The sequence below is a fragment of the Emydura macquarii genome, unplaced genomic scaffold (assembly GCF_026122565.2).
Source record: "Emydura macquarii macquarii isolate MOO-44397 ecotype Brisbane River unplaced genomic scaffold, CSIRO-AGI_Emac_v2 contig_1483, whole genome shotgun sequence".
NCBI lineage: Eukaryota > Metazoa > Chordata > Testudines > Chelidae > Emydura > Emydura macquarii.
Genome location: NW_027131620.1, coordinates 25,189,941 through 25,202,783, shown reverse-complemented (window position 1 = coordinate 25,202,783; position 12,843 = coordinate 25,189,941). Strand labels below are relative to the sequence as shown.

Here is a 12,843-nt window from a genome sequence, read left to right as displayed (position 1 = left end):
CCTCTTTCCTGCTTGTTCTCCTGAAATCCTTTCTCCAGTTGGCTCCCAAAATTAGACATTCCTGGGGAAAGAGTACCTGCCCCTTTGGATCAGAGGTAGCCCTCAGGGTCCCTCCCTTGCTGCCATGTGGAGTCAGCTTTATGCCATCTGTTCCCAGCTCCCTCACCATAAGAGTCATATTGCAGGTGGGCTGTGGGCAGAACAACCCTGTGCTCCAACAATCTGGGAGCAGTGGAATGGCCTCGGGGCTGTTACAGCCTTGTTATTAAGAGAAGGCCTCAGACTGTTCTAAATTATGATGGGGGTTGAACAGACTCCAGGATCAGGGGATGGGGTATGGGGGTTTTTGAGACTCCTTCCCGTCCACTTTTTAGATCATGCTCCAAGTGCAGTTGGACTGGTCCTGAGCCTCTGCTGCTTTGAACCCACCTGACTAGTTTTTAAAATCAAGTTTTTTTCCCATTAGTATTGACATTTCTGCCAACCCGAGCGCATGGCGAGCTTGGACTGACATAGCAAAGAGAATGGACAGAATGACCCTGGTCTACACTGACCTGGCGATTCGGCGGCAGGCGACGGGAGTTACGCAAGCTACACAGAGTAGTTTGTGTAACTCCCATCGACTGCTGTGCTTCCCTTCTGCACACTGTCTACACTGCGCAGCGCTACGCTACGCTACTTGATGGGGTGGTTTTACTCAGTCGACTTCCTGATTGATTGAGCGGGTCTACACTGACCACTCAATTGATCCAGAAAGATCGATCTGGCGGCGGCGATTTTGCTGCCGTTACTATAGACACACCCTAAGTCAGCACGTAGGCCACAGGATGTTAACTCTCATGGAATCCCACGAGGAGCAAGCTGCAATTTGCAGTGTCCCCTTACAGAGCTACTCAGAGTGTTGTGGAACAGCGCCACAGGAGTGGTAAGTGGTGGTGATCTTTCCTGTTTAATTCAAGCAGATCTTCACCAGTCTTCGACCAAGAGCATTCTGGAATCCCACGTGGTATCAGTAGTTCTTTTGTGTTCTGTGTCCTATATGTATTGGAGATTTCACACCTTACCTCCAAAGGCAGCGTTTGTGCCTCGTCCGAATGGGACGTCCTGGGTATCGTTCCTGCCCTTCTCAATACCCAGATCGGCACAGTGGGTGGTGTTTGGGCTTTGCCAGTCGAAGGAGTTGGGGTGCAGGAAGCAAGCTCAAGGGTTGAGGATTGCTCTCTGGGCATTTCCTGCCAGACTCCCATTGGCAGCTTGAACACGCCAGAGGAAATCACTTACTGTGATATCCCTGTCCCCTTGGAGAGGGTCTCACTCTTCCAAGACTGTGCAGTTAATGAAGACTGAGGTGGAGGGAGGTGTCTTAGAGCAGGCATCATTGGCATCTTTACACCAAATCTTGCTCTTGGTCACACTTCTGCAGCTTCACTGATGTCTGAGATTTCATATGTGGTATGAGATACTGCTTGCTATATAGACAGTTTCCACTCTGTGCAGGTTTCCCAGGCCCTTCTTGATGCTACTTAGGCCCATTCGAATCCCACCCTTGCATCTTTTTAAGGGAGATGAACATATGGGCTGTAATATGAAGGGAGAAAACATCACACAGGAAATGAGTTATAGAGAATGTGCCAGGAAAGAGATGTATAAAGTAGTGTGTGCTGGAGCTTCTTTCTTGTAGCTTAAAAGCAGACCCTGTTAGGAAGTGGAAAGAACACATGGTCCATCACATTTTGCATTGTCTCCGCTTTTAGGGTGGGGTGGATCAGACCATTCTCCACGTTTCTTTGTAGTTCACCAAAGACCTTTCTGCCTGTATAATTTTTCTTGTTTTGGATGCTTATCACGCTTGGCAACCGCCATCTGGACCGCAGCAGGGTGAGAGAAATGGGTGGAGCTGGGAATGAAGCCCAAGGCTCCTGACTCCCAAACCTGTGCTCTGCTCTGCACGGTTGGGGTGCTGGAGTATGAGAGAAACACGAGCTATCTTTTGAGGCTTGTTGATCACAGTTAGTGAGACAGGCAGTGCTATTGTTGGTAAAGGGCTGAGTGGAAACTGACAGGGCTTGGAGTTCTCCGAAAGTCAGAATGAGGTGCAGTGTGGGAGCTAAAAATGAGGAAGCAAAGAAGCTGAAGAGAATGATGGTTTAGAATGTGACCACATATGGTCTGGGTAGCAAAACATTCTGAGGTATAAACCCTGCCAATGGCTGATCCATCCATCAGCACAGATCTTCCTTTATCTTGGCAGTTGCAGTCCTCTCCCCTAAGACTTCCCTATGCCCCAGCTTGCCAGGCCTTGGCATGTACAAAACATTGTTATTTGAACATGCATGGAAGAAGCATGACTTCTCAGCCCCCTTTCTCCTCTTGCCCCCTGTGCAATTCAAAATCATCTTCTGTTTGTAAACAACGTTGCATGGACTTGCTCTAGCCAGCCTAACAGAGCCTGCTTTGGGTCTCTCTCCTCCCTTTCCTGCTCCGCCCAGACTTTGCGCACTTGCTCCAGCCAACTACTCTCTTTGTTCCCCACCCTCGTGTAGCTTTGGCCTCCATGCTGCTCATCAGGCCACTGGTGTGTGCCATCAGGAGCAATCCCCTGTATCTCTGCACCTCCTTGACTCTCATTACCAACCTCATCTTGAAGCATCTCTTTTTCCCCTTGAAAGTCAGTAGGAGTTAGGTACCTAGTTGCCATTTGTGCGGTTGAAAGTCTCCTTCTTCTTCATTTGTGTCTCCCTCGGCTGTTAATGAACCCACTGGAGAAAGTGTTTGGGGCTGCACTGTGCATGACATACTACACAGGCTGGAACTGCCCCAAGCTTCACTGATACTTTGCCTTGGTGAAGAGGAAACAGGAAATGGTCTTCTTGATCAACCAACAAAAAACAGGCAGCAGAAGAATCCTCTTCTAGCAAAGCTGGTGGATTCACTGTCAATACCTGTCCAGGCTACCAACAACCATTAAGGTGACAGATACAGGATTTGGACACTACCACTGCCCATGTTACAGTGCAATTTTATTTATACTAAAAATAGGCTATAGTGTTATACAGGATGTGGAACGGATTCTGCTCCTGTTACCAGGTGGTAGTACTGCTGAAAAGCATCTGGGGATTATAGTGGATGACAATTTGAAGATAAATCAACAATGTGATACTGTTAAACAAGTTTACATTTCATTGCAATTTAAAAAATGGATTTAAAAAGTATTTATATCTACCACAGTATCCTGTAGTTGCTTCCCTCCCACAAAGTAAAGACCCTAGAAATTAGTCACTGCCCAGGTAAAAGCTACACAAGGATTAGCTAGTTCTATGAGAGTTAAACGTACCGGACCTAGTCCTGTAACTCTTCCCCATTATCAGCATCACATAAACACATGAGAGGGTCTGAATACAGTAAAGCAATAAGCGCAAGGGAAGGAGGCATAGATACAGCTGTTTTTACCATGTGGCAGAGATATTGCAAAGATGGAAAGGCACATGGATCCTTGGTATCATCACTCCATTTTAACGTGTGCCTGTTACTGCTGAATAAAACAGGGACTTTGCACCCAACTCTACCCTCCCACCCCAAAGTCGATGGGAGTCGTGTTAGTTCAGTCTCCTCATTTCAGCAGAGCTCAGTATTTTTGATACTGTGGAGGTATAGTCTGTGATCATCATATATTTGAAAGTGGAAAATCCTAACTCTTCTGTATTTGTAGTATAGCAAAGCAAGCAGCCTTTTAAGGAAGTTGAGCTTCACTGTGGTGTCATCTTTCAGTCTCTGATGGGAGGAATGAGTTTGAACATAAAACTAGGAAAAAAAGTTTGTGTTAGTAAATAATTAAAATTTAGCCTAATTTGTAATCTAATATGTAATGTATATTATAATGCATAATCTACTGTATAATTTTATCTAAAATAAAATTATAATACAAAATATGCTATATAGCACACATGATGAGGAAATGGTAGTTGGTTGTTACTAATACAAGAGTTTGAGAGGGCAGCATTTCTTCAGTCCTGACATTAGACCACCACTTGTGAGTAGGAAATTCAGTCATCCCAAACATGTGAAAATAAACAATGTATTACAGTACCTCATCATCCTGGATTCCGCCTATATACAGTATTTAGCTACTGAATCTCTCTGCCTTATCTTTCTAGCCATCTATTTAAAACATGTATAGAGTAAATATAGGCTTGGAAAATTGTTCTTAGCTGATATGGTGTGAATGGTTGCAGGCATGAAGTCTGATTATGTTGATTGGATATTGTCTAATCTGATTCTGATTGTGTACTGCTTTGATCCTTAGTTTGATATGACTGCATAATACTGTAGTGATTCGGAAAGCTTTGTCATTTAGACAGTTCTTTTTTTCGGCGCTGAATAGAATGAGGAGATAGAAATGCGCAGGGGGTGTGAGCAGGGGTGACAGGTTTTCCATACTCCTAACAAAACCGCCTCAAAGCCTTTTAGCCAGCTGCTTAGTGGAAACACAAGAAACTTGTATTTTTGAAGAGAACTTTAGGAAACTTTGAGTGGATTTTACATAATTTAACTAAGTACAGCAAAGCCACTTGCTTATATACCTGATACCAAAATAAACCAGTTGGAAGAAGAAGTTTGCTGTGCAATGATTTATTCAAATCCCTCTCCGTATACCATGGAACAAAATCCTCTTAAATATCTGGGAAAGAACCAGTGCGCTTCAAACTGTGTAACCCAAATGAAAACAAACCACCAGACCTATTAAATGGAATCCATCGTCCTTATGCTCTTAATGTGCAGCCTGTCATCCCCGCCCCTTCCCATATAATATCTGAGCTAGACAAGCTGGCTGGAAGAATAACTCAACTGGAATATCCACTTAACAATAACTGTATTGATACTAATATATAGTAGTATAGACCTTGAGCCTCCATTTCTTGTGTACACAGGGTGTAATCAAATGGGAATTTTGAGTGCATATAAATCACAAGATTGGATCCACAATAAGTGTTCCTATCACTATCTTTATTACAAATATCATGTGAGCAATATAGGGGAGACCAAAAAAGAGAGGAATCACCTTAGCTAAAGATAATGAACATTTTAAACTTCCCTCACCTTTGTGAAGAGCGGCGAAGGCATGGTGCCGTGGCAATCTCTGCTTCTCTCCAAAGGAAGTGCCACTCAAGCTGACGCACACTCCGACCGGTGCTTCAGAATGAGATTTCAAACAGCCTGTTCTTCTCTTGCTCTCTACTGCATTTCACAATGACTTTTGAATTCAAGTTACATAAATCTTTTATTTTATTTTATTTTTTTTAATCTGTGGTAATGGAAGGCGTGGATTTGTATGGGAGTTTTGGGGCAATGGCTTAATAGACTAAAATGTTTAACCGTTTTTGGACACATCTGGATTTCTGGTCTTAAGTCAAGTATTAAATGAAAGTCCAACCATGAAAGTAGGTGATCTTGGAAATTTAGCTTAAAATCCATGTGGATAACACTAGGGATAACCAGAATTTCATACATGTTTAGAATAAGCTTTCTCTTTAAAATAGAACCCATTATAAAGTGTTTCCATACCACAATTAACAATCTTATTGTAAGATTCACATTTATTCTAAATTTACTGTAGAACTAATATATTTTTATCTCCGGAGAATTCCACGGGTGAAATGCCAGATTAATTTTTAATGCAGGTTGGGGAAATATTTTAATAAATCCCACCGAACTGGAAATGATCATGATAAAACTATCTGCACATTTATGTTCTTCTTGAAAGTAGTAACATCAGGAAAAGAGTTCATTGAATGGTATTTTTATTCTTAGCTTTTCACAGGAAAGTAAATATGGGCAGATCTCCATCAATCAAATGAGATTCATTTTTTTTAAAAAATGCTATGGGCCACATTTCTGAATAGGCCTCTCAACTGGTACATAAAACTGGGTTTTTCCAAGGATTCTAAAGGAATTTGATGCTCAGGTACCACTGACTTTTCATGGGAATGGAGTGCTTAATTCCCTGAAGCCCCTTAGAAAATTGCAGTCATAAATATGGCACAAACACTTCTGTGTGTGTCCAAAGAAGCATTTGTACTCTCAAATGAAGCAATTATATGTATAACTACCAGATTTATGCGTGCAAATACCCATTCAAGATGCAAACTTAGAGCCCCATTTGCAAATTTAGTTCTTTTGGTTATGTCTTGACATTGATCCATGCACAGAATTTTCTGCTCTTTTATACAAAGCAGATGGAGGCAGAACATTATATCTTAGTGATAGAAATTGAAGTTCAGACTGTGATAAATGCCCTTCTGTTTGATTTGGGATGATCTAGATATTAACTGCAACATGCTGTGGTAGTCTGATGTTGCTCTGGGACCTGTTTATGTCCATGACTGGGAATTGTCCTTTAGGAATTATTGTTGTTCTCTGGTTGTGGTTTTAAATTTTTTTTGCATCACAAACTATTGTTTTCTTTCGTTGAAGCAATGAGGAAGTGACCCATTGTAAAAATGTCCTTTTACTCTTTCAGACGTATAATGGTCAGAGTGAGAATAATGAAGACTATGAAATCCCTCCTATAACTCCTCCTAACCTCCCGGAGCCCTCCCTTCTTCACTTGGTGGATCATGAAACGGGGTATCATTCACTGTGCAACAGCCTCCCTCCAAACAGCCTGATACCAGCATATTCCTATCAGAACATGGACCTTCCAGCCATCATGGTGTCTAATATGCTGAGTCAGGATGGACATCTTCTCTCCGGCCAACTACCTACGGTGAGGAAAATGTTCTTTTATCATGTTCTGTTTGATCCAATACAATCCACTGTGTCTCATTATGAGTAGTTTGAATTTAGAAGGATATTCCTGAAAAAAACATTTCCAACTAAGGATTGAATAAAGGCAATTAACGCCAAGACATCTTCAATTGGACAGGGAGCATATCTCAAAGATGGGGATGGCATGATTAATTCTCTTGAAGTCACTTGCATGGCCATGGTCATGATGCTTTTCGGCATAATTTTGTTTTAAAATTCTTTGCCTTTTTTAGACCCTGTTAATAATCTAATTGTATTCAAGGGGTGGTTTTGTGTTTTGCTCTTTGTGCATAATGTCCTGAGCATTGATTCTGGCCTGTATTTTTCCTGCATACTTCGGTTGGATCACCCAAAACAAAGCATCCATAAAAGATCCCAGGCCACTTCAGTGTTGACAATCTTTTGAATGATAAACATACCCGCGACATTCATTGCAAGTATTGTAAAATGGGAGCAATCTGCTCACTGGCCTGGTCAAAAGGTTAAGGTATCACATAGACCATCTCATTCTATGATTTAAAAGCCCACTTTGTGAAAGAAATGAGCCTGTCCCTTGTCTTCTCAGTCAGTTGGGAGTCTTGCTCTTGACTTGAAGGAAAGCAGGTTCAGTCCCCAGTCCTGCTGTAGGTTAGAGGTGGCAATCCTAAACTACCTCTTGGATTACTCTGGGATAAAGCAATATCTTCAGAAGTTTCATGTCAACCTATTGCAGGAAGGACTAGCACAGGGATAATGAATGCAAAATTAAAAATGTAGGTCTGGGAAAAAACCCATTGACTTATTTAACCAAGTATAAAGATGAGTTCAGCATAGAACTAGCCACGTTGCATAAGCTTTTGTGTTGATTTCATCAGCTGTATTGAATTTACGATGAAGTCATTTAATAATATTTTCCTCCTTAGTAGATTTAACTACATGGTAGGTTTTCTCTGTTGTTGCTTCTAAGGTCATTGATTTCCAGAGTGTCACTGGAATGCATCAATATCAAACAGAGCTAATTTTGTATAATTAACATGCCTGCAACTCCACAACCATCCTAGCTGATGAGTATTTGCTTTTCCTTTTCTCAGTAAATAAGGGTCTGGAAGGTAGTAGTGTTTATGGAAGATATCACTTTCTCTAGGAATGCTTCAAAGCTCTTCAAATCCTTGGAGTGGCTGCACTTTTTTTTGGTTAAAGTTTGTGTTTAAAAAATATTGATCGAGCATGATATTGAAAACAGACTTCTTTCTATGAAATTAAATATTACTTAGGGCTCCTCTCTTTAGCTTTTAGGTTCTTAGTTGATTGAATTATTCATTTCTGAGACAAAAAGAGTCAATTTTGTATGAAAGATGTTTTCCTTAGTTTAATTTAAAACGCAATCCCTACTTCTGACCTCTATTTTCCTAACACGATAATTTTATCCTGTGTTGATTGTCTCATTTTTGAGAGGTGATATTGCACTTATAAATCAGTTTCTAAAATACCCAAAGAAACAAGAATAGTGGAATTTATTAAGCAGCTTCTGAGTATCTGAAATAATTTATTTTGGAAGAGTCCTTGGGAAATGTTCTCTTTCTTATTTTATGGTTCTGTTTTACAAATGCAGCATCTTGATAATAAATCAGGACTGAGCTAGGGAAGATAAGAAGGGGACTTAGTGTGCTGAAAACATGGAATAGAGAGATTGAGTTGTTTCCCCTTTACAACTAAAATTTAAAATCCAGGGAATCCTGAATTTTCTTGTTGATAGTGAATTGGAAGTGTTTAGTTTTAAACGAAAGCCTTTGGGAAATGTATCTGCAAAGGTCCCAGCAGAAACGAGGTAGATCAGTAAATGAACTGTGTTGTAGGTCCAAATAAATCCTTTCTTATGCTCCTGTCAAATACTTTTCCTCTGCTATCAAACTTTTTCTTAACGGCTGACCTCCCCTTTTCCCTCAGAGATGGGTCAAATTCTGCCTTTGGATGCACAGACTGGGATCCCACTGACTCCAGTGTATGCACATGACAGTGTAGTGTTTGTCCCAATGTGCATGTGTAATCCTGATTAGCATTAATGGGAGCTGTGCACGCACATGAGGGAACAATAAAATCCCAGAGATGGAGCAGATTTTTAAAATTGTATCATTAATACCTTTTGCCCACATGCCCATCAAGTCATAACCCACTTGGTAATGGCCTAATGAAGTAGACTGTGCTTCAGGCATCGTGTGGGTGACAGTGAAGGGCATTTGAAGTGCTGTGATCCTCCCTGAAAGTTAACCATATTTACGGTAGTTATTTACAACAGAAAAAATTCATTCGGAGGAGGGACATGTTTACTGACTTTACAGTAACAAAGCATTAATTGTTTCACTGTGTGTAGTGATGGGGGCATCCGCTACCTAGGAAAGTGACTCTTGTTTGAGAGTTCAACAGGAAGCCTGATGAAATTTGGTCCTTGTTCCAAGACCTAAATGACTAATGCAAATGTTAAGGGTATTAACATGCCTCTATGTGCTCCGGCTTGCAATGGTTTGTACAATTTTTTTTTTTTTTTTTTTGCATACGTAGCTGTTTTCTACTTTTGCTGCCATTTGTTTTTATTTTATTTCTGAAACAAGAATATTTTGAATGAGGGGAAGATTGTAATTGCCAGAGATTTGGGGACACAGATTTTCAATATTGTTTAGAATTTATGTCCAATAGCTAGGATTTTTTCATGTATTCATGTATACCCCTGGGAGGTAGGAAATGGCTATCCCCATTTTACAGAAGGGAGTACTGCGACACACCAAGGTGAAGTAGTTTGTTAAAAGTCCCACACTGAATCATTAAAGAGCCAGAAATAGAATCCAGGTCTCTGGATTCCCAGGGCTGTGTGATCATGTTTCAAAGATGTTCCCAAACAGGAATCTTTTATCTGATTCATAGATTCTGTGGTCAGAAGGACCACTGTGATCATCTAGTCTGACCTCCCGCTCAGTGCTCCCGGCTCCTGGAATGTAGGGCAGTAGGTCTCCAGAGCAATAGCCTGACCAAGGAGGTTTTGCAAAACTAAGGTCATTTCCACATTTGCTTGTCACGAACACATCCTCTCAACAGCCTCCCCTCTCAGCACCTTCTCTGTGCTGCCTGCTTTTGCTCAGCCAGATGCTCCCAGGGCATTTCAGACTGCTCCATGAGGTCTAGTGTCTGGTCTCCCTCTTGCAGACTCACGTTTCCTTGGGACGAATTAGGTAGCGTTGCCAGCCATCCCAGATTCCCCCCGCCAGCAGCGTTGCTGGTTCTGGATTGATTTATAGAGGGGATCAAAAAGCTGCTGATTCATGGGAAGCTGCTGCTACTTCTTCTTTCTACCCGAGTGTCTGATAAGCCCTGGCTGGCTTGAATTGGATGTTCATCTTCAAACCTCTTCCTTTGTTGAAGAGGTGGGGTTCAACACATGTGTGACACCCAGGGCATTCCACACTTCACGTATAGTCTGCCCCTAGGGACAAGCAGGACTTTGAGGGAGAAGAAAGAGGCCTACAAAAATCTTGACAATGGTTAGGCAGCTGGTATGCTGAGAACCATAGCCTCCCATGCTGACAGATAGAGTTTCATACTTTCCTTGTACTGTCTGTCTGTCACTTGTCTTATGCTTAGACTATAAGTTTTTTGGGGCAGGGACTGTCTATTTGTTCTGTGCCTGTACAGCACCTAGCACGATGGGGTCTTGGTTTATGACTGGGGCTCATTGGCATTATGATAATATAAATAATAAATAATAATTGGATAGATGCCACTCGGATTCCAGCGCTGCAGGATGGACAGCAAGGGAGACAGTGAGGTCACTGAATGTGTGTGTGTGTCTGTTTCTAACTGTTCGCTTATGAGAGAGAAACCTCAGCATAGGGAGATTGGGGGAAGATAGATATTTCTTGTCATTAATAAACTTTATAAACAAATTAAATGTAATGCTCTGTACCAGACACAGGCCAAAAACTCAAATTATTTCCCCCCCTGAAAAATTTCAAATAAAAATATTTTGTTTAAAATGTTCTGAAGAAAACTTCAGTTTTTTCTATAAAAAATTGTGAACAAAATGACATTTTTTGCTCTATATTTTCAATATTTTTTTCCAGTTTTCAAAAATAAAAAATATTTCACACTTTGGATTTTTGTCTCTATCCTCTTTCTCTACCTTTCCTCCACCCCACTCATAAATGGGGGTGGACGAGGAGAGGGAATCCCCCAAACCTGTTTTCCCCCATCTTTTACAGTGGGGACAAAACAGGAGCTGGGAGGCAGGGGAGGGATGTAAAAATGAAAAGAAAAGGAGAAAAATCTAAATTCCAAATCCACAAACAAAATGAAAATTGTGATTTGAAACAAATTAACACTAACATTTTTGTTTCATTTCAAATATTTTTGTTGAAAAATCTCCTTGAAGTAGAAGGGCTTTTAAGATTTCAAAGAGACTGCATTTTTTATGGGAAGTTTTTCAGTTAAACAATGTTGAGCCGCTCTACTGTGTTCTCAGGATCTCTGCTCTTCTGTCCTATCCCCGCTTCTCTGGCTGAGGGCGGGTTGCCCTGTGGATGGTTTTATTCTATTCTCCTCTCTGGTCCTCAGGCCTTCTCCTCAGCGCCTGAAGCATGCAGAAAGTGTGCTGCTGTATCACTGATAAGGAAGCATTTATTGTGCAAATATCCTGCACAAATAAAAATCATAAAGTGAAATAACAAAGCAAAAAGAGGATAACCCAGGTGAGATGCAACCATAGATGTCTTCCTCAGGCCTCAATCTCAAGAAATATTGTTAGAAACACAGTGGCAAGAAATGGAGATGGATTTTGTGCCACCTTTTACCAAGGCACATAATTACCGTTGATATTAGTTATTTAAATGATGAATCACGCCTAATACCCTAGTCAGAATCAGAGGCCTTTTGTGCTGGATGCTGTGCAAACATACAGGACACGATCCCTACTCCGATGAGCCTATGACCTTCTTAGACAAGATGCACGAATGAATTAAATAAAGGAAATAAGAGCTGGGGGGGAGGATGGTGGGGAAAGGCAGTTGTGAAATCCTGTCTTATTGAAGTCCTTGGGATTTTTCCATTAACTCGAGTGGGGTTAAGATTTCACCCCTTGCGTTCATTCTCTTACATTATGTGCCCATCTTGGTAATGTAGAAGGTTCTGAAATGTGGTGGTGGGGTTTTCTTCTTTTTCCTGTATCACTATTAATATAAATGATGACTTTTCACAGGTTGGGGAAATAGGCGAAGGTGATGAGAGGAAAGAAGGTAGTAGGAAACGTGAAAGGAAGGGAGCGATATGACAGAGGACGAGGGTAGGAGAGCTAGAAAGGAGAGGAGGAGGGCGCGAAGGGGTGGAGAGATGGGAGGAGTACATAAAGATAGTTGGGAGGCAGGGAGAAGTACCGGGGCTGTTGACAAAACCCAAACCGTCAGTTTTTTTCCACTTTCTCTGGTTTTTTGCCACCAGAAAATAGGGGGGAAATAAAAAAAATGTGAATGGAGGGGGAGAGAAAAAAGAAAAACAGAAAATGTTTTGGTAAGAAATGTAAACATTTCTAACAAAATGAAAATTTCCTTCCTCACCCAAAAAATATTTAGAATAATGGTGTTTTCTGTCAGAAAAACAGTTTTGAAAGAAAATGTTTGACTAGCTTCAATGAGCACAAAGAATTTTGCCTGGAGCCCACAGTTGTTGCTACCTGCTCTGTGTCGATCAGGAGCATCTGTGGTGAGTGGGCAGCAAAGTACGTCCCAGGCCTTGGTACTGTGGCCGAATTGGGATGATGACTGAGAAGAAAACAATGAAGAGAGCAGCTTGGATGAAAGTGGCTGGAGGTAGCACAGCCCCAGACTTCGAAAAAGCTGAGGTAAAGTGGCTGTGATACCAGGGAGAACGGGAGCACGGTGGGTTAAAGAGTTGTTGTGAATAAATGAGTTTTCAGAAGGGATTTGGAAGAACATGTTTGACAGAAACAAAGGGTGATCAAGGTCAGAGCTGAGGAATTTCCAATGCAGTGCAAACATATTTCCATAAATATTAGATAGT

General features: G+C 41.3%; 1 protein-coding gene across 3 annotated transcripts in view; it reads left to right on the top strand.

Moving 5' to 3' along the window:
* TOX2 (TOX high mobility group box family member 2) overlaps window positions 1–12,843 on the top strand; it is a 244,493-nt gene that overhangs the window by 126,554 nt on the left and 105,096 nt on the right. For all 3 annotated transcript variants that reach the window (XM_067554501.1, XM_067554499.1, XM_067554500.1), the window contains exon 3: window positions 6,518–6,763. In XM_067554501.1, coding sequence (XP_067410602.1) covers window positions 6,518–6,763 — 246 coding nt within the window. The remainder of the gene's footprint in view (window positions 1–6,517; window positions 6,764–12,843) is intronic.